Below are 26780 nucleotides of genomic sequence, written 5' to 3'. Positions count from 1 at the left end.
TCATTCGCTCACAGAATAACCATTGAACTGTCAAAAATAACCATGCTTCAGAGCAGGGTTATTTTCGACAGAAGGTGAATAACTAAAAAGGTAAAAATTTCACGAAATGGTTCACAGCCTCAGAAAAATAAGCACATTCATCTGACGTGCAAAATCCATATTGAAATGAGGAAGAGCGGCTCCATTCGCTGATGAAGCTGTTGATAACTTTCAGGTTTTTATATGAGAAAAAGAGGGTGATTGGGGGGAAATTTTTTTTTGTTTTAATTTGCACACCCAGGTTGCCAAATGGACATCTCGGAACCAAATTACGCAACAGTTTTTACAGTGAACATCACGGTGGTTTCACTCTCATTGTTGAAAAACTCTATAATTTAAAAATTATTTATCATTTTGCACCAATGTGAATACAATTCGGCGTCATTGAAGAAGTTACCTATAAGTTTTATATCCTTTGGTAAAACATCGCACAGGCAAACGCCATCACGCATACGTCAAAACAGATTCCCGTTCAAAATAAAAACAATGTGCGCGTAGTCGGGTTAGGTAGCATTTCTGCTCGTGTTTTATTCACGTTTTTCTTGAACGTTAAGTTTGGTTTACCACTCAATGGTCATAAGGAAAATGAAGAAATTCACTCAAAAGGTACCTTTTCAATATTCCTGCGTGAAACGAATTTCCAATTGTTAATTATTTTTAGAAACCACGCCAAAAACCGGCAAAAGTTGCAAATCTCACCGACTCAGAATATGATTCAACGATCGAAAACGTGACGGGCGATGAGCTAGTTCGGGAGAATAAATCAGCACGGGAATCCATAGAAAGCGATAGCGGTCACGAAAGTTCGGGTGGCCGTTTTGTTAGGGCACCAGCGGGCAAGAGTGATGAAACGCGGAAAGCGAAGCGTAAGGCTTCGGACTCGGAAGCGAATCAGCAAAAAATCAAAGCCATGAAGCAATTATATAAACCACCGACCGTGGATGAAATTAATCGGTTAAAGGAAACAGAAAATCTCTATCATTCGAATCTGTTCCGTTTACAAGTGGAAGAAATGATAAACGAGGTAAAGGTTAAGCCAAAAGTTAAGAACTTTGTTGAAAGTTGGTTAAACGATTTCCGGAAGGTTTTGCGCATTGTAAAAGATGCCGTTACGGAGCGGCCTCTCAATGATATCCATTATGAGGGTGTATCTTTTCCTCTGGAGCTTTCGGAAAGCTTGAATTTCACCGACAAGCAAGGATTCACGTTTGCCCAACAACGCATAGTTCATCAAATCGGAGCAACAAGTTTAGGAACGAGTTACGGAAAGTCGCTAACCGTGGACTTGCTTCTGGAAATTCCAAGCAAATGCCTCCAAAGCGAGGATTATCTGAATCTAAGATACCATTGCAAGAGAGCCCACTTTCTGTGTCACCTAGCAGAAGGACTGGTCAAGCAGACCAAATATCCGCTCGTTGAGAAGATGAAATTTGTGCCGCTAAAGGGTGATGCCCTGAAGCCTGTTTTGGAGCTAACACCGAAGGATGAAAAATTTGCCAAGCGCGTTAAGTTTGTGATACATGCAGGCTCATTTGAGAAATTCACGATGAAACGGTAAGTGGAATGGGATTCAAATAACTAAAAATGGTGTCCTCGAACCAATTAGCTTGCACTTAAACGGTGATCTAAAGAATTAATTAATTATTGTTCGAACAGCTTTTATTTAACATGATTCTATATAAAATTGGTGATCAGGTGTTATAATCGGTTGATGCTCTTGGTGTAAGTTCACAACCTTGAACTTTGAGCCTGAGGCATGCGGCGGTGGTTCCGATCTTTTATCTGATGCAATCATATATTGATTGTAATACATGTTTTTGATTAGCCAAGTGCCTTTCCAAACCTTTCCGTCAGGTAAATGCTTCTCAAATCCCCATACTCCATCATCCTTTTGTCGTGTCCGATTGATTATTTTGTGGTACGAGAAAACGGGTACTCGATCGGTATCGGTTGCCGTATTCAACGGTCCCGCGAACATGTACTCTCGAGCGTCGAGCATTTTAACGTTGTAAACGGGTTGTTTGTAAAGATTAATTCGCTCAAGTCGAAACGCAGCCCTTATCGGAACCCCGGCCTGGTGCCAAACGGCCAGGATTCGATAATCATCATTGTTATGAAAATATCCGGTGCCAAACACTAAATTCCGCAGCTTAACACTGCGAAAATGTACACAATCGAGAACTCCTGAACCGATGGAAACGGAATGCGTTATTGGTGAGGCACAGTGGACATTAGACAGAACGGTTGTTAGTAAAATCAGGATAATACTCTCGAATACCATGGCTCGAATAATCTAGAAATAATGCTCGAGATTGATGAGATGTTGCTTTTAAAGACTTGTTCCGTATTTACAAATCGATTGTGTTATACATGGTAGAAATTTGTTCCATCCACTTTATTATAAAAAAATTGTTGCACAGTTTCAATCAAATCCGATTCGGTGTATGTGATTTGTGTGAAAACCGGTGGAACAGAATCAATTTCTCGAATTTGCGAAGTGCTCGCACCAGCTGTTGTAGTTTAGCTACGATTCTTGCTTCGAAAACATGACGTCCTGTCAGGGGTCTGGTTTTCGTTACAGACAGAATAAGACACTTATAGTAATTAATGAAATTTAACACATTTGGGATGTCATTTTCATTCCTAGTTTCCTACCGCATATGAATTCAATTATTTTTTACATTGTTTTCAAATTTATTTCAGCTTTCTACCAGAGAAAAATAATGTCAGACCGGTGCTGATTGGGGAGGAAACGGCAGATCCCCGTTCGTACCCGACACCGCACTACAACGCTTCTATTCTACAGGACATGCGTCTGCTTAAAAATCAGGAAGCTCTTGAAAACACCATCAACGTTGACCAGGTGCGTCAAGCCATCGTACTGCTGAAGGTATGGATTCATCAGCGGCGTTTCGATGTCGGTTATTATGGCTTTGACGGGGCAATTGTTACATTTTTTATTGCCCATCTGATTCAAGTTCGAAAAATTCATCGAACAATGAGTAGTTATCAGATAATTCGCCTTTTCTGGAACCAACTAGCGAACAGCAACTGGGACAGTGCTGGGATAACGATGGAGCCAGGTGCTTCCACTGTCCCGGCCAGTTATCATAATTTGTTTGAAGTGGTTTTTCTCGACAGCTCAGGCGTGTTAAATATTTGTGCCAACTTGTCGGGTGAGTTGTATCGTCGCGTGAAACAAGAAGCTTCGACTGCAATCCAACTGCTAGACAACGAACAGCTGAACAGTTTCATACCGCTATTCCTGTGCAAGTATCCTGTTTACACGCAGTATGATCACATCCTAAGCATCGATAAACCCGATTTGATACGATCCGTTGTCGAAACGTTTGGTTCCGAGGAAGATAAATTGAATTATTTTGGCAATGTGAAGGGTCATTTTCGCAAAATGATTCATAAAGTGCTTCGGCGGGGTCTAGGAGCACGAGTAATTTTTTTGGTACCGATTGAGGTAAAAGAAACCGAGGACCATGAACTGAGCATAACCATCGGAATTATGTTGAATCCTCAGGAAGCTTTCTCCGTTGTTGATAAAGGTCCCGAAGCAATAGATAAGGTCGCTTCCGATGATTTTCGGCAATTTTGGCGTGGTAAAGCCGAACTGCGGCGCTTCAAGGATGGTTCGATTACGGAATCATGCATGTGGGGAGCATCCTCTGATCCAATCGGAGAAAAACGGCTTATCTGCCGTAAAATTGTACTGTTTCTGCTGAATGCACACTTTGACATCAGCGAAAAGAAGATCACCTACGCTGCCCATCAGTTTGAGGTAGCCATCAAATCGGAAGAGAGTGAACAGCACGAAACGGTCGAGGAACGCTCGCTAGCATGCATTCGGGCATTCGATGAGTTGAGTAAAATTTTGAAGAAACTAGATGGTGTTCCTTTGACGATCAATGGATTGGTTGGAACGGACCCGGTGTTCCGTTATGCAGATCCCGATCCTCCAAGAGCAACGGCGAAAGCGCTGCTTGTTAATGGTCAGCTAATGTTTTTGGCGCCACAGGTTATGAACGCCACGATTCAACTGGAGGCCAGCAGCAAATGGCCAGAGCAACTGGAAGCGATAAGACGGTTAAAGGCGGCATTCTATCTGAAAATAGCCGACTCGGTGCGGTCGTACGCGGGTGCCTCAGCTGAACTGGTGCCGCAAGCGTATGCGGAGTATTTGGACATTCTATACCGTAAACCACGCAGTTAATTTTATAATTTATTTAATTTATTAATTGTTTTTCCTTGTAGAAAAGTACCTTTTCCGTTTCCACATTGTCCATCAGCGAGAGATCACTCTTCTACGGGAGTATCTTTCGGCAAATCGAGTCACTAAACTCTACCGCGATACGGACCGGAGCATTCAGCTGGAAATGCAAGCCACCATTCTGCCCAGGCTGACAAGTATTCTGCATGGTTTGCACCAGCAGCACTTTTCGTTCGGTTCGGTGGCGGCCATGGCAAAACGTTGGCTCTATTCGCAGCTGATCGATCCGTTTCTGTGGCCGGACGAATGTACGGAGCTGATTTTGGCCTTCCTCTTCGAACGGCAGGCCCCGCTGGTACAGCCGCAGGCAGGTTTTCTCCGTTTTCTTGAGTATTTGGCTTGTACGGATTGGAGCAAAGAGCTGATTTTACTGAATTTTAACGAGGAAATTCCCGAGGAAAAGATCGAGGAACTGGAGAAGCAATTCACCGAACGACGGGATCACTTTCCGCCGCTAGCCATAGTGACGTCTTGCGATGGGGATAAGTACGGGTTATTTGCTAGGAGAGCGCCCAGCCAGGAAGTACTTAACAGAGTTGTTTTTTTGGCGAAAAGCGTTGTTTCAATGGTACAAGACGATATCAGCGTTATTAGGAATAAAGTGCACGTAAGAAGAATATAAGGATGAACAGTTTTTTTACAGAAATTAACGACTGTTTTGCTTGCAGATATTTTTCAAACCATCCTTCGTTGGATATGATTTGATTATCCATTTGGATTCCACTATCGTTCCGGCGGTAGGCGTTCCCAACGTCGAATATTTCACCCGAGGCAGAAGAGAATGTTTGGTAGAAGATCAAAGCAAAGATCCTGCCGCTGGATTCAATCCGGTACAATTCTATCTAAATGAGCTAAGGGATGGCTACAGAAAGTTTGCTGTATTTTTCTACGATTACTGCGGAGGTGATCAGATAGCAGTTTTGTGGAAACCAGAAGCCCTGGAAGCAAAACCATTTACGGTAAGAGTAAAAAAACTATTTGATACTTCTCCTCTTCTTTCTAATCGATAATTAAGTTGTTTTAATCGACATTATTCGGTGAACCTTACGCTCAAAAATACGACTTTTATTTTGCAGACAACCAATGTAAATGGATGCGTTTTGTCCAACGATGGCACCGTCAGGTTAAATACGGAGGCTCTGATAAAAGATTTTGAAATACTGGGCAAAGGATTAGTTCGCAGCATAGAACGAATGAAATAAAAACAGCTAAGACACGAAGTGTTTCAACGCAACGGTATGTACATCTTGTATTTCTTCGAAATTCCACCACTAATGAGTAGTTTTGTGTTCGAATGATTTTACTATCTCATTTGAAATGATGTCTTAACGAAATATGGCAGCGTAGTAATCGGTGCGGTGTAATTTCTCAACCACCGTCCTCCTTCGTACACCTGATTGCTGTTGCCATCACGCCAGGTTCCTTTGGGCAGATAGATATCCCGTGTGACGGCGAACTCGATCAAAACCGGTGCCACCAGAATGTCTTCTCCGAGAAGATATTCTGAAGAAACAAAAAAAAAAGTAATTTAAAATCTAGTTATTAGTTATTACACAGTTACCATCGTTGACTGTTAAAGCATCTTCATCATTAGGATCCAACCACCAAATGGGTGGATTAACTGGAATACCTTCCGCCACAGCTAATCGCATTCGTTGCAAAATATAATCCGAATATTCCTCGTGCAAACGAACGAAACGTTTACTTATCTCCACCGTCTACAAACAAACAAACTACTTTCTAGTTATCAGTTATTAATTAGAGTCCTCCTCGTCCAAGCCACTTACTTCAATATCAATATCCCAGGGTGTCTTGGAGAACTGCATACTGGGCATAAAAGTGTTCGCTTGCATCCATCTGATGAACAGCTCCTTTGTCAATATATCGTCCCCATACACATTCCCGCCGATCATATCCGGCAGCACGAACGGATAACCATTCAGATTCATTTGCAGCAGCGTCGGAATCAGCGACTGTAGTCCATTATTTAGCCCCCAGTGCGTGTCAAGATCTAGCATTCGCACGAACACCGGCAAATCCTGCGTAGTCCAACCGGTTCTGACCTCGATCATCGATCCGAATTCGGCACACATGCGCACAAAATTGGTCGTCATACTAGCGGGTGACAGGCTAACCGCTCCCGCAATATCCGGATCCTCCGGTGCCCAACTGGTTTCGCCGGCATCGAACTTGAAACTATCGATACCCAGATCTCGCAGCTCCATCAAGCGCTGACGAAACCAGTCAACGGCCAACGGGTTATTGAAATTTATGTAGGATGCTTCGTTTTCGCCACTGTTCCACCACTTGGTGTTGTACCCAATGGTTTCATTGTGTGATTTTACGAGGAATCTATGAAATAGAAAAGTTACAACTTTGCCAAATCTGATGCTACCTAATTAGTAATACGTACCCTTTCGACAGTGCCTCAGTATACCACGGCTGACAGTTTTTGTTGATGAACGGATGAATCCAGAGAGTCACCCGAAAACCCATTTCCTTCAACTGCTCCGTCAGTTCTGTTACATTCGGAAAAGTTATGGGATTAAATATTAACGACCCGTAGCAGTTCTCCCAATAGTCGTCAATATCCAACTGTGCATTCTTAAAATCATAGGCGTTGATTTCCGAGGCAAAATCCAGCACCGTTTGCTGATTGATTGGCCGTCCATATCTCACCCAGGTTGACCATATCGGGTACCTCACCATACGTTCATCGGGAATTCCCACTGGTTTATTCAGAGCCTTATCTATCGCTTTCATGTGCGCCTCTTTGGCATCCTTAGCCACCCCTATTCGATAGTTGAATTCATACGTGTCTTCGTACGTATAGTACGGTAGTTCTTTCTTAGCAGTAAACCTGAGTGAACTTTCATCCTGGTCAATAAACAATGGAACTTCTTTTTCCACGTAGAAAAAAATGCCGACCGAGTTCATCCAGTAGCGTTCCGTAATGGCCGCACTGTTCAGCTCCTTCGGAACATAGGCGTAATCCTCGAAGCGCAACCGTTGCACCGGATAGTGCTGTTCCTTTTGCTCCGGTCCACCGTACCACTGGACCGGACGGCCCCGAACGAGATCGGCAGTGTGAATCACGTCCGATATGATTTGCCCTTTGCGAAGGGTGCGTGTAATACTGATCATGGAAAAGTTTTTCGAATCCTCTACATCCCGAATCTCAACCCACTGGTCGTTGCCTTCCAGCCGGAGACCACGCGGGATCGTTTCGACCTCCGAGTCATCGGTGAAGTCGTAATCCAGCGTGACACGCTGGATCGGTGTGCCATCTGCGAATAATGAAGAGGAAAGAAAACAGATTCTATTATTATTTGATGTTTATTGTTGTGAGAGAAATGTTTAGAATGCGGCTGTAAATAGTCAACTAGTAAACATCATTGTTATCTACGCAGTCGGCTCTACATGATCGTGCATAATTTTCACAAACGTCTCGCAAAGTCACGTTCCTTTTGGAAGGAAATTAAACTGTAACACATGCTGCCTTTATGTTGAGAAAACAGAAAACACGCCTGCTCTTGGAGGCGCCGAAAAGGGCCTGCATTTCAGTAAAGTATTAGAAATAACACATGCATTAAAAAACTGGACTGATTTTAACTGTTTTTCATACCATCTTATCCGTTGATTCGCATTGCAGAGACTGTAGATTACAGAGGCGCTGAAACACTCAAAATCCGCTTAATTTTAAAACAAAACGGCGAGTATCATCATAAAAAAGGTAACTCTCCGCTTTCGTTTAGCGGTTTTTAAGTGTCTCGGCGCCTCTGTAATCTAAAGTCTCTGTAATTCGCATGCAGCAGCCATGGCGAAAGCAGTCAAATACGCTCGATTATTTGTTCATACTACCAGCTCCACTGCGGAGCGAACAAGTTGGACATGGTGAAATTCCTCGTATCTGCTGAATAGCGCCAATCTGGTATTTACAACATCCTCTCCCGCGATGAAGGCGAAAGCTTTGAACGAAAGCCTGGTTCCGGCCGCCCGACAGTCCTGCACGACCGTAACGTGCAGCAGCAGCTGAAGTTGAAGACAGAGAGCAAGGTGTTCCGCGCCTTGGGCCGTGAGGTCGAAACCACCGGCTAAAACAGCGAAGAAGTACTTGGCCAAAATGGACATGTTTATGCGGAAGCATCAGTTGGGGCAGTATAATCAATATATATAGAATGCCAGTGTCGCTGCAGTGCGCGTGGCAAACATCATACATATTTAGATAATGTATTTACATTATACTTGCATACGTGTGTGTGCCTGAGATTCAGCAAAAGGGGAATCTCATTGTCAAACTTTGACAACCAGTTTAAAATTTCGAATATGGCTGCCAAGTAATGTAATGTAAACTTCGCTTGCTTCAAATTTCAGAAAAAATCGGGGCAAAAAGACTCAGTTAAGGGATTCAATTCATCCGGACGAAAAAAATTAGCGTTTAAAAACATTTCACTGGCATGAAAACACAGCGATGAGCGCACTGATGACAGCACCAACCAGCGCACAGATAAAGAACAGATAAATAACAATAAGCAACTTTGACAATGAAGTTCCCGATTCACAGACTTGATACAGATTGTTAGCATCATGTTTACCACAATGAGTCCTGTAGAAAAACAGCGACACTGGCATTCTATATATATTGATTCTACTGTTGGGGCTGGCTGTCTCTGAGTAGCAGGTAACTGCCCAGGGAACGGCCCATCATGCCAAGAGATGACTTGGGGAGATGAACCGGCTGAAGATAATCGTTATACCGATGATCACTAACTTTCCCAACGTCCTCCAACTGTAACCAATAGAAAATGTTTGGGTGAAGCTCAAACGGAGCATTTACTCCAATAATTTTGTGGTCAAAACGGAAAAGGAGCTAATCGCCTAGGGCACGAAAAACTTGAATAATATGCCGACGTCTATCTTGTGATCGGCTATAGCGATGACTTCGATGAACCGCTGAAAGCCTGCTAACAGGGCGTCGAAGCGTTTTTATAGAAGGTTTAAAAACGTTGGATTTAAGGCAAATTTGCTTCATTGAATTATCTTTTGTTTTTTATTCATCGCCACGCCATCCGAAATTAGTCCACTTGTTCAATACATATGTTAAGTGAAGCGAAAGTGTTGGATAAAGAGCGAATACGAAGAAACGATAAACCTGGATGGAACACTGATTTAGCGAACGAGGGGGTGACAAACTTATAACTTATAGAGTTATAGAGGACGACGCAGTGAGAATAGGTGTTTAATGCATAGTCAATTACTGAAGGATAGTAAGTCGAAACGTCCGCTGAAAGCATCATAGTCTTTATTTTCACCGAAAAAGTCAACTTAAGTGAGATATAAAATTCACGGTAACAAAAACTAACAATATCCAGGATTTGTCCTTTATATGAGTACTAGCTGACCCGACAAACTTCGTATTGCCACAAATTAAACTGTGTTGTACATAAATCATGAATCTCGGATAGCCTTTGTCACAATCTCGAGTTTTGCAAGTTTCTGGGGAGTTCATGGATGTTTTAATATGCAAATTTCCCTCACAGTAAAGTAGAAAAAAAACTCCCTCAATTGCTTAGCCTGATCAAATAAAGCGTATAGCATTTAAATATTCGCCATCATTACAAATCGCCGAATACCATTTTGCGGAACATCAATTCTCGGTTGACCATAACGCAGAATATAGAGTTTCGCAGAATACCATTTCGCGAAAAACCTTACGCGGGACCATTTACCATTTCACGGAAAATCTTTTCGTAGAAAGTACCATTTCGCAGGGTTGACCCAACTGAAAGAAAGTAATAGAGGTCAGTAGATCTAGGAAAATAAATAAACCTAGATAGAGGTAATCTCTACGGGGGACTGCCCCCCGCAGCGGCCGGCGCTTCCAACGGCAGGTCGTCAGCAACACTCGCGGCCTGTGGCCGTTTCGCGCCGATTTATCTAATGTTACTATTGATAGTTTTTGGTGGTCTTGTTATTGATTAATGTTTTATGAAAGAGTAAAATTTCTCGAGTTCGATTAGTTTTTGAGTTACGCAAAAATTTGTTTTATTTGTATGAGAGTCCTTATCCCCCTACCACAGGGGTGAGAGGTCTCAAACCATCATTAAAAAATTCCCACCTCCAAAACCCCCCACATGCCAAATTAGGTTCCATTTGCTTGATTAGTTCTCGAGTTATGCAGAAATTTGTGTTTCATTTGTATGGGAGCCCCCCATCTTAGTGGGGGAGGGGTCTCTAACCAGCATAAGAACCTTCCCTGGTCCCAAAAATCCCTATACGCAAATTTTCACGCCGATCGGTTCAGTAGTTTTCGATTCTATAAGGAACATTCGGGCAGACAGAAATAAATCCATTTTTATAGGTATAAATTTGTATGGGAGCCCCCCTCCCCTCTTAGTGGGGGGATGGATCTCTAACCATCATAACAATCTTCCCTGGCACCAAAAACTCCTACGTGCAAATTATTACTCTGATCGGTTCAGTAGCTTTCGATTCTATAAGCAACATAGGGCAGACAGAAATACATTTTTATAGGCATAGATTTGAATGGGAGCCCCCCCTCTTAGTGCGGGGAGGGGTCTTTTGCCATCGAGAGAACCTTCCCTGGCCCCAAAAACCCCTACATGCAAATTTTCACGCCGATAGGTGCAGTAGTTTTCGATTCTATAAGGAACATACGGACAGACAGACAGAAATCCATTTTTATAGGTATAGATAAATGTATATGTGAATATAATCGGAATTTTCAATCATATACAACAATAATGTATGCCTTATAGACATGATAAACAGCACGACCTCTAATCTATTCCTTATTACCCAAAAATATGGTTTGAATTGATTTCAAATAGGTGTCTCAGTATGCAATACTCGTTCCCACCTATTGGTGAAGAATGAGACAAAATTACACCTTCACATTGGTGGGTATAACTAATTTAGCTTATAACCAAAACGGCTCAAACTTTTTTTTCAAACAACTAGAACAGTGGTGCCCAGACATAGGTGTGGTGCGGGCCAAATCAGATCGCCCCATGAGTCCGCGGGCCGCAATGACCTCTGGCGATTTCTGCGCATAGCAAAATGTAACATATGCGGCAGCCAAAGCCGATTTTTAGGAATCACCACAAGATTTTAACTGGAAAGCAATCAGATCTACAATATGCACGAGGTATTACGACTGATCTGAGTGACCTCTGTGTCACCAACAAAATTATTCATAAGTTCTCCATCCTTCAAACCAGTCCGCGGGCCGCACGAATCATCACGAAGGGCCGCAGTTTGGCCATCACTGAACTAGAAGGATATACCTTTCAAATGGATGAAAGAGCTCGTTGGTAGCTATCATCAAAAAATTTTTAAAATGTTTGGAAAAAAGTGTCAATATGGACGTCTTTCCCCTACTCCTGTCTGGTTTGAGATTTCCCCTTGAGTTGCAGCGTTTCTTCTTGTAATGTTCTTTAACATTCGATGGTGCGCCGTTGAATTTTTTCCTAATGATCGAGTCGATCCATTTAAACTAGCAAGACATCAGACTTGGGTAACAGGTTAATCGGTTGCCCTACGAGAAAGTGCACCGGACTGAGCGCTCAAAGCTTACAGGTGATGAAAAAATCACATGGCATGGAATTCAAACCAACCTCTATCTGGCAGAGCACAGTAATCAGCTTCTCGAAAGTCAGCTTTTCATTCCCAACGATTGGTCGCGATAAGCTCTTAGCATTTTTTTACCGCCGCTTCCCAAGTACCGCCCTCATGGAGACTGAATGGCAAAATGAATTTCCATTGTATTAGGTTAGGTTACTGGAGGTTACTGGTTACTGGATATGCTGTAACTCGTGCAGCTGGAAGGCTGCCCAATACCTTCTGAGCAGTTATCGCTTTTAGAAGACAACGTTCTTTTTTTTCACTTTCGTATCTTCGTGCAACGTAAGAACTATTGACAACGTTCTTTTTCTTTTTTGTTGTTGTATGGGCTTATCACTTTGACCACAACATTATTGATCTATTGTAATGTTGCCCGGGTGTATGCTGTATTCTGCACTGCATTTCTGTGCTTTATCGTTATTGAGTAAACGATAAGCTTATATTTTTTTATGCGTGCTTATGTGTTGAGGGTTTTACCCATGCTTCGATGCATGTCCTACTATACCAAACCTGTTTCGCCTCGTTATAGTTAGCACTGGTGAGTCCTCCTGAGGTTCAAAACGATTACCTCATTAGGTGCTCATACCAGTATACTAACCATAAGAAGCGTCTTCGGGATAATGTAGAACTCAGCATGAAGGAAGGGTAATGAGGGGCCAGAGAATAAACCCATGCTAAAGTCACTTTGACAACGAATGGCCAGATTCTACTAAGATTCGAACCCACGACCATTCGCTTGTCAAAGCAGACTCGGTAACCTTGCGGCTACAGAGGCCCCCAAGACAACGTTTCATACAATTGCGACTACAACTACGAAGCAAAATTTATTTTAAAAAAATCCATGAGACAAACCTCCAGAGTGAGTTTTCCATGGTCATAGAAAATTTTTAAAATTTGAAGTAGGACATAGTTTGCCGAGTTTTGTTTGAAGCTTTCCTCCGCCGCCGTTTTTCTTTGGAGTTTTTTGGGGAAAATCTCAAAAATGGGTTAGTCGAGAAGAAAAATTCCGTCATCAATTTCTTGTGCTATAAAATTAGAAATATTCACTTCACGAATATAAAATGTTTACTGGCACAGATACCTGTTTTTTAATCGTTGGACGCTATTTGATTACGAAATATTTTTGTTCAAAAAATATTTATGAAATAAAAAGTTGGTTTTTACAGTATTGCGATCTGATGGGAACTATACAGGAAAATTGCTTGGCAGATCCCATTACCGCATTGATTATTGTCGGTACTGAGCTAAGGTTTGAAAAAACAACAACCCATAAATCTATCATCATTAATCTCCTGTCTCCTGCCCAATTAAATTTCACGTACATGTCCTCCATCAATTTCATGATAGTTAATTAGACTAGACACCTTGCGCGTCTATTATCCTTCCATCAGACATTGCTGCTGTTCCCACCAGAAACATTCGGAACTGGGACTTTACTGACCACCACCTGTGCTCTACTACTGTGCGGACTGTTCTCATTATCTTTTGTTCAATGCCAGTATACTAATTATAACCCAAATCGTACTGAATGGCCACCACTGTCGGTCAGCCCACCTTCCCAGTTCCCATCTGAAAATCCGCACTTGAGAAATGATCACCGAGTATGCGATCGCTTCAGTCAAACTCAAGTGGATGGAGCGGGTGTTTGTAGTTAGAACCTGTCCAAAACAAACATCCATCAATCATTCGTCCTGTAAACACGATGCAACAAGCCCCATTCATTTAGGTTGGCGGTTGTAACTTGTTGGAAAACAGTGCTTAACCAGCTAGAAACAGGAGCCAAGAAATGGTTTTGTTTTACAAGGGAACCGGTGGGTTTTGGAATGAGGAAACAAGCAAAAGGCGGGTTAATTTTACGAACCGCATCGCACTATACTACTATAAACCTACCTATAGTACAAAGTTGACAAGAAACCGTCAATCAGAAATGCACCGTTTGCCAAAAATTCAATTTCATAGGTTAATGTAGGACATTTCACCGTCTCTTTGGTGCCTCGTTAACGTGAGACGGTCCATGGACGGCCGACAAAACAAACAGAATTATAGTGGATGGATTCGACCTCGAATATCAATTAATCTTGTCGACGGAGCATTAAATGAGATTTGGTTGGGTTTGTGTCGTGATGGATAGACATTATTTGCGGTTTTCTACGAAAGGTCCCCAAATCCTCTCTGATCGATGGGATGTTTCAACAATGTACGGCTTTGCAGATGCACATGGATAACGTTGCAATTTAGCCGTATTTTTTAATTATACATTTAGTAAATCAAGCTGTAGTGCAAATTATATTTCAACTCGTTAGAATTAATAATAACCAATCTAAATGTTGTGAATAAGATTTGCGGCAGATATGAATGCCAGAAGAGGCTTCCCAGCTGCACAAAACCAAATTCAAACCATTAAAAATACTCTTTCGAAATTGCGATTAGAGAAACATTTGGATCCTTTCCTAGACTACGCTAATAGCTCTGAATCATTCGGGACTCGATTTTAGAACTCACGGCAACTATCCGCACCTATTCATGCGCTCCGCTCGGGTATGGAGCTTTAGATATAAAGTTAATAAGTATTAATAAACAGTCTTTCATTCAATTGCGCAAATGTCTAATAAATTGTATACTCAATTATTTAGGTTGGTATTACTTAATATGCATAACTGTTGCCTTAGCATCCTATTGTATCATGCAGACAAACTAGTGTCTAGTGGATTCGCCATTGTGGACTAAACTAAACTAGTGGATTCGCCATTGAAATCTATATTTTAAGTAAACTTAATGGAAAAAAAATCATTTTTTATTCATTTTATAACCAGGAAGGTAGTTTTTATTTATGCCAAGAAAATTTTTTAAAGTGCTTCAATGAAACGAAAATTATTTTAAGAATCGACAGTGCAAAGATATAAATATAGTAGTGACTATAGTTGGAATTTAGCAGAAATATCAAAATTTAGTAAAATTTGAAACCCAGACGGCGATTCAACCAAAAGAATATCATACTTAGTGCTTTCATTTGTAAAAGTTTGAATTTTCCTGTAAGCTGAGTTGTCAGTTACTATTAAAGGACAGCTCACCTCTTCCCTGTTACATTGAGAACAAAAGGGGCCGTTAAAAAAACAATCTAAAGTTGATAGGGGGTAATTCTATGTCGATTGTAGTATTTTCATCTATACTTATAAAAAAGGATTTCTGTCTGTCTGTCTGTCCCTATGTTCCTTATAGAATCGAAAACTACTGAACCGATCGGCGTGAAAATTTGCATGTAGAGGTTTTTGGGGCTGAGGAAGGTTCTCTCGATGGCAAAAGACCCCTCCCCCAGTAAGAGGGGGGGGCTCCCATACAAATCTATGCCTATAAAAATGGATTTCTGCCTGCTCTATGTTCCTTATAGAATCGAAAACTACTGAACCGATCGGAGTGAAAATTTGCATGTGTTTTAGGTGCCAGGGAAGGTTTTTATGAGGGTTAGAGATCTCTCCCCCCACTAAGAGGGGGGCTCATATACAAATGTATACCTATAAAAATGGATTTCTGTCTGTCTGCCCGAATGTTCCTTATAGAAACGAAAACTACTGAACGGATCGGCGTGAAAATTTGCATATAGGGGTTTTTAAGGCCAGGGAAGGTTCTTATGATGGTTAGAGACCCCTCCGCTTACTAAGAGGGGGGGCTCCCATACAAATGAAACACAAATTTCTGCATAACGCGAGAACTAATCAAGCAAATGGAACAAAATTTTACATGTGGGTGGTTTTGGAGACAAGAATTTTTTCTATGATGAATTAAGACCCCTCCTTACTTTAGGAGGGGGGGCTCCCATACAAATGAAATACAAATTTGCTCATAGCTCCAGATCTAATCAAGCAAATGGAACCATATTTGGCATGTGGGTGTTTTTGGAGGCATGAATTTTTTCTATGGTGAATTGAGACCCCTCCCCTCTTTAGGAGGAGAATTATGACCCCTCTCCCTTTTAATAGGGGGGGCTTCCATACACATGAAATACAAATTTCCTCATAACTCGAGAACCAATCAAGCAAATGGAACGAAATTTGACATGTGGGTGTTTTTGGAGACAAGAATTTTTTCTATGGTAAATTGAAACCTCTCCCCACTTTAGGAGGGGGGCTCCTTTACAAATGAAATACAAATTTCCTCATAACTCGAGAACTAATTAATCAAATGGAACCATATTTAGCATGTGGGTGTTTTTGAAGGCAAGAATTTTTTCCATGATGAATTAGGAGCCCTTACCTTTTTAGGAGGGGGGGCTCCCATACAAAAGAAAAATAAATTTCCTCATAACTCCAGAACTAATCAAGCGAATCGAGCCAAATTTAGCATGTGGGTGTTTTTGTAGGCAATTTTTTTTCTATGGTGAATTGAGATCCCTCCCCTCTATAGGAGGGGAATAATGACCGCTCTCCCTTTTAAGAGGGGGGGGGGGCTTCCACGCAAATGAAATACAAATTTCCTCATAACTCGAGAACTAATCAAGCAAATGGATCCAAATTTGACATGTGGGTGTTTTTGGCGACAAGATTTTTTTCTATGGTGAATTGAAACCTCTCTCTACTTTAGGAGTGGCGGTGGTGGCTCCTATACAAATGAAATACAAATTTTCTCATAACTCTAGAAGTAATCAAGCAAATGGAACTAAATTTGGCATGTGTTGCATGAAATGGTTCGTAATGATGGCGAATATTTAAATGCTATCCGCTTTATTTTATCAGGCTGAGCGATGGGGGGAGTTGTTTTCTACTTTACTGTGAGGAAAATTTGTATATTAAAACACCCATGAACTCCTCAGAAACTTGCAAAACTCGAAATTGTGACAAAGGTCATCCGAGACTCACGATTTATGTACAACACAGTTTAATTTGTGGCAATACGAAGTTTGTCGGGTCAACTAGTTTCTCAATAAAAAATCGAAGAAGCTACTATACAAATATAATACAGCAGTCCCCCGAATAACGCGGTGGGTGGTGGTGTACGCCCATAGCGATTTCTTAGTTATCCATTAACCAATAAAGTTGATTTTTGGAACATTGTTAGTATGTGGTACAACCTAGTCAACTACCAAAAATCAACTTTTTTGGTTAATGGACCGCTGAGATATCGCGATGGGCGTACAGCACCACCCATCGCGTTATTCGGGGGATTCCTGTACTTGTTGAGCCAAGTTCATCTCCCCTTTTCTTAATAGTTGGTATGAAAGAAATCACAGTATGACAGCCAAAACAAAATTTCGTTGTAGAGTTTTTTGTTGTAGAGTTTTTTAGGTCTGCATAGACTTGAAAGAGGATGGTAGTTGCTCAAAAAATATTCGGCATAGTATGATAGGAAAATAGATACAGTATTTAATGTGAGCAGACATGGATTATTAATGGCCCCCAGTGTCCATTCAAAACAAGTTTTTCATAGTATCTGGAATCGTGTAATCTTGACGCAGCTGTAATACAACCCCATCATCAAAGATCAAACGCGGCGGCGTTCATTGACTTTGACTAGTCTAGTAAACATTTCATCTGTTTACCGAAACGTGACAAACACCAGACAGCTGAGTGCCAACCACGACGGACGGTACGGAAGAGCTATCCATCGCTTCTACCGCAACATACCGATCGGTGACGCGACGGTGACATGCAATTATGATCGTATATAGTTCGCAGGTGGGGGCGAAAGTAGATTTTTTGGTAGTTTTTTTTTCACGCTGCATTCCGCACTCTGCTAACGGTGGGCGTTAGTCAAGATGGAGTGGTTCTTATTTTAATTCGGCACACTTGCGGATCGGATAAATTTATCCGTAACTATTTCCAACTTGGTCGCGGTACATTATTACCGCCATATGCGTCATTAACCTGCAATTTTGTTTGCGCTCGTAAATTACCAGGGTATTTCTCTGGTCGCCAACCCTTGCACATTCGGTCACCGGCAAGGCGTTAAGCATGCACTGGTTTTCCGTGGGAATTACGATTATTTGCATATTGTTTACTGTTGGTGAATATATCTGAGTATCAGGTGAATTGTGCATTTAGTTTTAATAGCGTCGTAATCCCACAAACCTAAGTCCATTCTTTTACTACTCACGGTGCGCCGTGTTTTGGTCGCAGCTGTAGGTGCTGGCAGCCGTACCGAAAGTGGAAGGCGTTACAGTGGAAGCGATCAGTCATCGTTTGTGATGTGGTGCGCCAACTATCGAGGAAAGTGATCTGGCGACGACTTATGCACTATTAAGAAGCCAATAAAAATTTTGCTTTGATTGTGCGCGCCTTTGGCACACGACACACGTCCGACCGCAGCCGGTGGCGGCGGTCAGTGAGCCGTAGAATACCGCGCGGTGAAGAAAATTGGTAATGAAAAAATAGATTTTCTGTTTAGATTTCTGTTTGCGGTTTTACCGTTGGCGGATGAGAATTTTTTTGCTTCCAATTATTGCTAATGATGATGGGGTTTATTGAGCGTTTCGTGCCTAATGCACATATTTACTCCTACGTTGTGCATTTCTTGTAACAGGAAGGGTTGCTTCCTCTATAATAAAATTGCATTTGCACAGACTGACTTGCACCTTTCGAAGCAATTAGAATAAGTGAAAATGTCCTAGCCAATTGGTTTCGCATATGGTAAACCCATCAACTAGACCATCACGAGAGGAAAAATTTCTGCACTTCTTTTGATCGAATTTTTTTGCATTGCATTTTTGCATGAACGTAAATGTTTGTATTTATGGAGCACGCCTAGTTCAAAGGAGAAAAAAGAAAGACTGAGGTCTCCCGTGGTCTGAACTGGCAGTTGTATATCAAGCAAAACAGTACAATTTCATGTCTCTCTTCACGTCCCATTTGATATCCAATTCAGTGTTGCAAAGCTCATATTCTAACGAACACACATGCATCAGCACGTATTTCGGACTCCTGTTCTTATTTTATCGATTTCGCTCGTCTCTGCAACACAGCAGTTGATAACTCATCGTTTGCGAGGACTCACACACTTACCCGTTTGTGTAAGCGTGAGCGTAAGATGAAGAAAAAAAGAAGAAGTAAAGCAATATCTACATCCATGCATCCTAGTGATACCGCTCGCACTTACAAGCTGTAATGACTTCGTGAGCGGGCAGTGCAGAAAGACGCTACGAAACGAGGCCGTGTGCTCGTGAATGTGTTGGTAGTAAAATGTATGCACACAGCACCAGTAATTCTTTGCTTGAGTCAGTGAAGTAAACGTTCGACGCTATGTTCCTAACACTCGCTTGCATAAGAGTGAGCATCATTTGTTTCTCGCTCGGATAGTCGAATTGCAACATTGGTCCCATTTCAGGTTTACCGCCCAACTAGTTTCGAGTTACAATGCTAGTCTAACAAGCCAGTCATCGTAGCCCCTGTACATATCATCACTATATACTAACTTCCTCTACATATCACAAGCTACCGTAGTCAGATTTTCCTTTAAACTACTATCTGCTATACCAGTTCAACTGCGTTGAATCAACTGTGATGATGAAAGAAGTTTCGCAGTTTAAGTAAAAGTTTCTTTATTTCACCGAAAACAGTCAACCACCCAACAAACAACTTGGTTTGTATATTTCAGCTGCAACTGAGAGATACGAAATCATATCCGCACGAAAAAGTTATATTACACACTACATAAGAACATATAAGTACCAAAGTGGAGGCAATATACGTGCATAAATTTTGATAATTCTACTTTGCATTCTATACAATAATTTTTGGAACACGCAACTTGATACTCCTTAATATACGATTAAGGTATAAATAAATGTTTCAATCATCTATACTGCTTTATAATCCACAGCCATAAGTTGTATATGACGAAACGCATGACTGAAAAACAACTTATTGTACACTTCATTTTGACATACTCTAATCATTATGCAATTCCAATGTAAAATTGTGTTATCTGAGCATACCTGATAGTAATTTGTTTACGTGAACTTAAAGTTTAAAGTAATTCTACGTCTGCTGTAGAAAAAGTACGAAGAACATTTTCTACATTTCGTTATAAACGTACGAATTATATGCTAAAGCAGTAAAAAATTGCTTTTAATTTTGTAAGAGCCGTATAACTCTGCCAATTCAAAGCCGTATGAATCTGACAGTCTTATTCTGTATTCTGACGGATCGGGTCACAGTGGTCCAAAAGGCCAAAGAGTGGAACATTTTTGCTATCGTCTTTTACTTTTAATTTTGCATGTAGGGTCTTTTGTTCGTATGAATACTCCCCATAATCTAAAAGCGTCAAAAGTTAGTCATCGCTTACTATAATAAAAGTAAAAAAAAAATAACTAAACATAGACATAATTTCTTCGGCAAAGTAGTAAAAAATGTAAAAACTTTGCTGATGAAATAAAGTTTCTATCTCTGTCGAATGCAGAACTATAGAACATTTTCTTTGAAAAATCCTAAAAAATTAGTTTTTCATACTAAACTTTTGTTAGTAGTTTTTTACAAGAAATTATTGTTTTAGGCAATTATCGAAGCACTCAAAACACACGTTTTTGCAGAGGACCGCAAGTCTCTTGGACCTTTACTTGCCATCGCACTTCTTATCGCATATTCAAGCCTCATTTTTCCATAGCTTCACGAGCCTATGGGGTAAAATGGGGCAAGTGAATGTATGAAATCAGTGCTTCACCTTAAAGTTTAGGTCGAGTACTATAAACTTGTATAGGTGCCGATGGTCCCCAACCACTCCTATGCGAGTACGGCAAACATACATTTTATGTGTTTCGCGTTCGCTGTAGGTTCAAACCATGTCCACTGTTTTGAGTTAGTATATAGAAACATAGTTTCTTCGGCAAAGTTGTAGAACATATAAAGGCAAACAACTTTGCTAAAAAATGACATTTTTATTTTTATCGAGTGCAGAACCATACAGCATTTTCTTTGGAAATTTAAAAAAAATAGTTTTTCATATTATGCTTATGTTAGTAAAATTTAATCAAAATAGGGTACCGGAGGGTATTTTCAGCACGCTACTAAATTCGGTCTACATTCCCTTTCTTTTTGCAGTGCTTTCCCAAATAAAAACTTTGCCGTTCGCTATATAACAATACTGAAACGAATGTAGCACTCATAGGCTTTAATGTGGTATAACTATTTTCATAAAAATGTATATAATTTGCCAATTTTTAGTCAATAAACATCAAAACCAGTATTTTTTCCACTAGCACGTATTTAGGCCGAAAAAAGTAAAAGACACATTCCGCGGGCCGGTATACCAATCAGACATTTTACAAAAGTTGCTTTTAGCATAGTTGAATATTTTTCCATGATTGGGCAATGTTTGAACCTTTAAAAACTGCCATAATTGGTATTCTAGCATTTTCGGAAGTTATATAAAACGTGCATCGAAAATAGATGAAATTTACAAGAAATAAATGATTTTTCGTGATATTTTTAAAAATGTTGCTACAGTGCGCTAAAACATTTAATAATATCACTTGTTTTCGACCAACATACAAAGAAATATATGCTGAATCCATTCCAAAAATAGTTTGGATGTAATTTTGCAGTTATTTTGTATTTCAAGTGGATTGAATAGGACCATTTTTTTGCGTTGTAACGTCACGAAAAAGATGTACTTTTTCGCTTTCGCAGAAAAGTACAAATTCGAACAATCTAATAATCCGTATTCTCTTTGTACTCATAATTACCTTTAAAACGGTGCCTAAAGAATGAAGTTAAGTTAAGTAGAACCTAAATTACAACTGATTGAAGCTCGCGTTGTAACGTCACGGCGGTCAGCCGGACGGATTCAAAACAAGTGAGACATAAGTAATAGCATCGAAACCTTAAGTTATAGCATAATAGTTGCTTCAGAAAAGTTTCTTCATTTTAAAAGTACTTTCTAGTGATGAAAAAACATTTGGACATTAGGGTGTCCCTAAGCAGATACAAAAATTATTTTCTCTATTTCAAGTCAGAAATGATTGCTGTCTATAGAAAACTTGTAGAGAAACTAATTTCAACAAATTTCGTTGAACGCTGAAGGTTTCTATTTCTTACATGAAAAAAGTTATAGAGCCAAACTCTTAGGGACACCCTTAAAAATAGTTTTTTTCGATCTATCTCTTTAATAACACTTCGTACGCCTTTTAGATATTCTAAGAAATTGGTAATCGAATTAAATTGCACATTTTTGTCGAAAATAGTAGAGATCTATCTTTTTCCCTTTAGGAGCTATCCCTTGTTTCTTTTATTTCTACATGTTCACCTACGGTTGCCTTCATAATAACTTTTTTTAGATTTTCCACAGTGTTTTACCCTAAGTTGTACATAGTGGAATACAACATAAATTGACTCACAAAAAACAAGTGAGTTTAGCTGCTTATAGCTGCTCTCCCCCGAGATACACCCCCTTGAAGAGTACATGTAAAAATAAAAAAACAGTGATAGCTTCTAAAGGGAAAAAGATAGAGGTCTACCATTTTCGACAAAAATGGGCAATTTAATTAAATCATCAATTTTTTAGAACATTTGCAAGGCATACGAAGCGTAATTAAAGCGCTAGAAAAAAAACTATTTTTAAGGGTGTCCCTAAGAGTTTTTCTCTATAACTTTTTTCATGTAAGAAATAGAAATCTTCAGTATTCAACAAAGTTTCCTAAAATTAGTTTTACTACAAATTTTCTGTGGACAGCAATCATTTCTGACTTAAAATAAAGAAAATATTTTTTGTATCTGCTTGAGGACACCCTAATGTCCGAATATTTTTTCACCACTAGAAAGTGCATTTTAAATGAAGAAACTTTCCAGAAGCAACTATTATGCTATGTCTTATGGTTTCGATGATATTACTTATGTCTCACTTTCTTAGAATTACTCCCACTACGCGACGTAATTTGTTAACAACCCCAAAATTACATAGTCAAAATAGTGAAAGACATACTAACAACACGTCTTTGGATTATCTGTTATATACAGAAGGCAGCAACAGCGATAATTGACGAATATTAACTGAACAGATATTTCGTGACGTTACAACGGAGCTACGACCCTCTCTGTGTAAAACAAACCGTTGTAACGTCACGAAAAGTAAAAGCTGTTTAAAAATTAACTTCACTAATTATCGGAATTCTGAAAATGGCAAGTTATTCAGTTTTCATTTCTTATCAAATCATAGAAGAAAGTCTTTAGATAAAATTTGAAAGAGAGCAGAATTTTCATGTTATTCAACAGAAGAACCAAAAGACGAATTTCTGGCGCGTTGTAACGTCACGCTACATTTTTGCTTTTTAAAACAATCTGGTTAAAGCAAATGATATTAATTTGTTCACTTTTAATTGGAAATTTTATGCTCTTTCCAAATATATAATAATATTTGGGTGTTTCTCAACAATTTTCCCAGCTGAAGCACAAATAGTGTGCAAAGAAGAGTCAAAACGTTGTAACGTCACGGCGGAATGTGTCAAAAGCAATCGCCTACGTGTATTTGCTCACGATGATGGTTTATTAATGATTACTTATTATAGAAATTTAACAGTTGTTAAGGGGACATGAACGACTAAAAATTTTGAAAAAAAAAATCATTTTTTTATTTCAGATTTTAATTCTGCAATCTTTTCCGTTTATTTTGATACTAAATTTGTAATGATCCGACCACGGGAATCGGCCGAAAAACGATCATACACATAAGCATTCCAGTGCGGCGTGGAACAACTTCGGCGAAATAAAACGCCGCTCCTGGAAAACCACGATTTTCAAACTTTATGTACCTTTTTCTCAGAAACTACACAACGTATTGGAACAAACTTTTTTTTTGTTTTGTTGGTAGTAGCTTGGCAAAGACTTTTATAACTTTTCAGTTTCGTATACAAAACACAGCTAGAGAAAAAAGAAAAAGAACGCAAAATTTAATTTTTCCGTGCATCTATTTTTCTTCTTTTTCGTTTTTCTCTAGCTGTGTTTTGTTTACGAAACTGAAAAGTTATAAAAGTCTTTGCCAAGCTACTACCAACAAAATAAAAAAAAGTTTATATGCCAAAAATCAGCTTTATTGTCAACTGCGCAACTAGGAAATTACGGTGGGCGTACCAATCACTGAGTTATTCGGGTATTGCTTTATAACTGTTATGGTTTGTACCAAGCAGGCTTTTTCGGCTTGCCGCATAATTAAACAATACAGACACCACAAAAAATGGACCTAAAATAGTCGCAGCAACCTCATCATTTCTGGCGACTATAACTCAAATTTAATAGCGTTTTGTTGTTATTCTAAATGTTATTCCATCAATTGATATAAAAATCTTGTCTCGAATAAATATAGTTTCAACGTATTTCCTGAATATTGTTCAGGCTATCGCGTAATGGGTCGAAAATATCCTCTGGTACCCTATATGCTTCTAGACGACTATTGAAGAACTCTAAGCATATGTTTTTGCAGAAGGGTGCAAATCTCTAAGACCTTTCCTTACAGAGCTATCACTTATTTAAGCTTTATTTTTTCTTAACTTCACGAGCCAATAGGGTAAGTGGAGACATAAAATCAGTGCTTCGCCTTGAAGCTTAGATCAAGTACTATAAATTGGTATAGGTGCCGCTTGTCCCCACGAATTTGTAGTACCCCAAGTAATACATTTTACTTGAGGTTTTACTTGAATTTTATAAAAGTTTCATTGCGAAATTAATCATTACCTCTGGTGCTACTGTGGTATTACGCAATACCAAGAGGATACGAGTCAAAACACACTTATAGCTAGCTATAAAACCCTAATAAAACTGTTAAAAAGCAAATTTATTGTGGTTGCTTATATTACCACGGCAAAACTTGTTGGCTGCGCCACGTCTCGTATAAACTTACCATAAGTGTGGCGTAGCAATACAAAATGGCACACTAATTAAAATTGATCTTATCGCAGTTGCTTGTCAAACCACAAGAAATCTGTTAGTTGTATAGAGCTTTTAAAACGGTAACACCCTGACCAAACATTCACAGGAGATGTTTTACCAGGAATCTATCTCGTTCTGCTACTTGTAACACAGTTTAGTGCATTTTGGTTATAAAGCAGGACAGAACGCTGGTTTCTGTAACTCATATTGAAATAAACTTGATCAAATTATATCATAATTTGATTCAATTGTGATATGCCTAGAACGGATTTTGTTACAATTATTTTAGCTATTAACGAGACCAAGTTTATAACAAAACGCATAGGAGACATTGTTACAAAAAACTTGTTACTTAGAAATCATCCTGTTATAAATTTGTTATTTTCGTTTGATCGGGTCATAGAAGCTATGGAAAAATAAAATATGCGATAACTTAGTGAGTAAATGTCCTAGAGATATGCGCTCTTCTGCAAAAACGTGTGTTTTGAGTGCTTTGATAATTTCCTAGAACAATGTATTCTTGTAAAATGCATCTAACAAAAGCTAATTTTTAAAGAACTTTCAAAGAAAATGCTTTATGCGGTTCTGCACTCGGCAGAGATAGACATTTTATTTTATCAGGAAAGCTGCTTGTTCTTACATTTTTTCCAACTTTGTCGAAAAAACTATGTCTATATTTCCTAACACAAAAAGTTATTTTTTTATTTTTATTATTGTAAACGATGACTAACTTTTTGGGTATTTCTGCAAACAAAAGCTTCGAAGGCACCATATTGCTAAAATAAAAGCAATGAAAAAAAAATTCCACTGTTCGGTGTTTTGGACTGTGGATCGGTTTGTCGAACGAAAGTGGCATTCTCCATTCCGCCAGCAAAATCAAACGGGCGAAACAAATCGTTTGAAATAAGTCGAATAAAATCAAAATCCGTCAGAAGTAATACAGAACGAGGGTGTGAAATGCGTATTAAAAGGTTACGGGACTATCCGCACTATTGGCCACAAACATCTTCTCGGTTGAACGCAGGCATATAAAAATCAATATTGTGTGAGCTTGACCTTCTGAAGGTTCTGAAGGTAATTTTGCTCTTCGAAAATTTATAAACAATGTGACCGCATATTGACATAGTTCTGAATTGAAATACAAGAAAATTGATGAAATCGTATCTACATTGCAACTCGAACCACATTTAAATTTAAGAAATAGTTTATTATTTTCACAATCATTGCAGCATGATTCTAAAATAAAGGGAATAGTTTTTTTTGGTAACTTACCCCTGATTATACTGATCACGTACCGATGATCGGGCTGCTCCATCAGCTGGATAACAAGATCGCTGTTGCTGAACTTATAGCTCTTCATGATTTCTTCGTCGTCACGTAAAAGCAGCACTAGAAGGGTGGTTAGCAGCGCAGCGGCTATCAGTACTGCCAGCACCGAGTACACTAAACATTTTCGAGTCACTTTGAAAGCCATCTTCTTCCTATCGCTTGTTGCACTTCCTCGGTGTGGTTGTGTACGTATTTGTAAACAAATTTGCGATCAATTAATTACACTGTAAATATTTTAATCCTTCGAATTGAAATGTTTTCTCGAAAAACACTTGTTGGGTGCCATTAAGCTTCAATTAGTTCGCTTGCCTAGCTCGCGCCACTCGAGCAAAATCGAACGAAACTGTTGATGGATATCCGGTAGGTACACGTCTGCCAGTATATTCGAGTGAAGAAAGATGGAAATCCGGCAATCGTATTTGTACTTTCAGCAAGATCACTATTAACCTAGAGTAGAGTAGTGTGTAAATTTTCTTTAAAAATAGATTCACTTCAATTCAAACAAAAATATAAACATTTTACGACTCGAGCGCGAAGGAAGAAGCTCGTTCGGGAGCAATTACCTAGGTGTCCACATAAAAAACGAGAAATATTAACAGTCAGTTTCCTTGACTTTGAACATCGGATGTCTGTCAGTGGGCAAC

The 26780-nt window shown here is 39.6% G+C and overlaps 2 protein-coding genes across 3 annotated transcripts; one reads left to right on the top strand and one right to left on the bottom strand.

The window, feature by feature from the left end:
* The first annotated feature begins 546 nt into the window (after nt 1–546).
* On the top strand, nt 547–5543 carry LOC128744202 (nucleolar protein 6). Its single transcript, XM_053841035.1, has 6 exons — nt 547–645; nt 701–1593; nt 2743–4244; nt 4303–4925; nt 4987–5277; nt 5395–5543. The coding sequence occupies exons 1-6, from the start codon at nt 610–612 to the stop codon at nt 5518–5520; spliced, it is 3471 nt and encodes a 1156-aa protein (XP_053697010.1). The 5' UTR covers nt 547–609; the 3' UTR covers nt 5521–5543.
* LOC128744206 (myogenesis-regulating glycosidase-like) lies at nt 5528–26521 on the bottom strand. 2 transcript variants are annotated; one of them, XM_053841040.1, is made up of 5 exons: nt 26080–26517; nt 6732–7605; nt 6106–6670; nt 5880–6036; nt 5528–5821 (listed from the first exon to the last, which is right to left on the bottom strand). In XM_053841040.1, the coding sequence occupies exons 1-5, from the start codon at nt 26279–26281 to the stop codon at nt 5622–5624; spliced, it is 1998 nt and encodes a 665-aa protein (XP_053697015.1). In that variant the 5' UTR covers nt 26282–26517; the 3' UTR covers nt 5528–5621. The 2 variants fall into 2 exon arrangements, with proteins under 2 accessions (XP_053697015.1, XP_053697016.1); XM_053841041.1 differs by lacking the exon at nt 5528–5821 and having other exon boundaries at nt 5949–6051; nt 26080–26521.
* Nucleotides 26522–26780: the final 259 nt, after the last annotated feature.

The sequence above is a fragment of the Sabethes cyaneus genome, chromosome 3 (genome assembly GCF_943734655.1).
Source record: "Sabethes cyaneus chromosome 3, idSabCyanKW18_F2, whole genome shotgun sequence".
NCBI lineage: Eukaryota > Metazoa > Arthropoda > Insecta > Diptera > Culicidae > Sabethes > Sabethes cyaneus.
The sequence above is the reverse complement of the archived record's forward strand: the minus strand, read 5'-3'. Positions and strand labels throughout refer to the sequence as shown.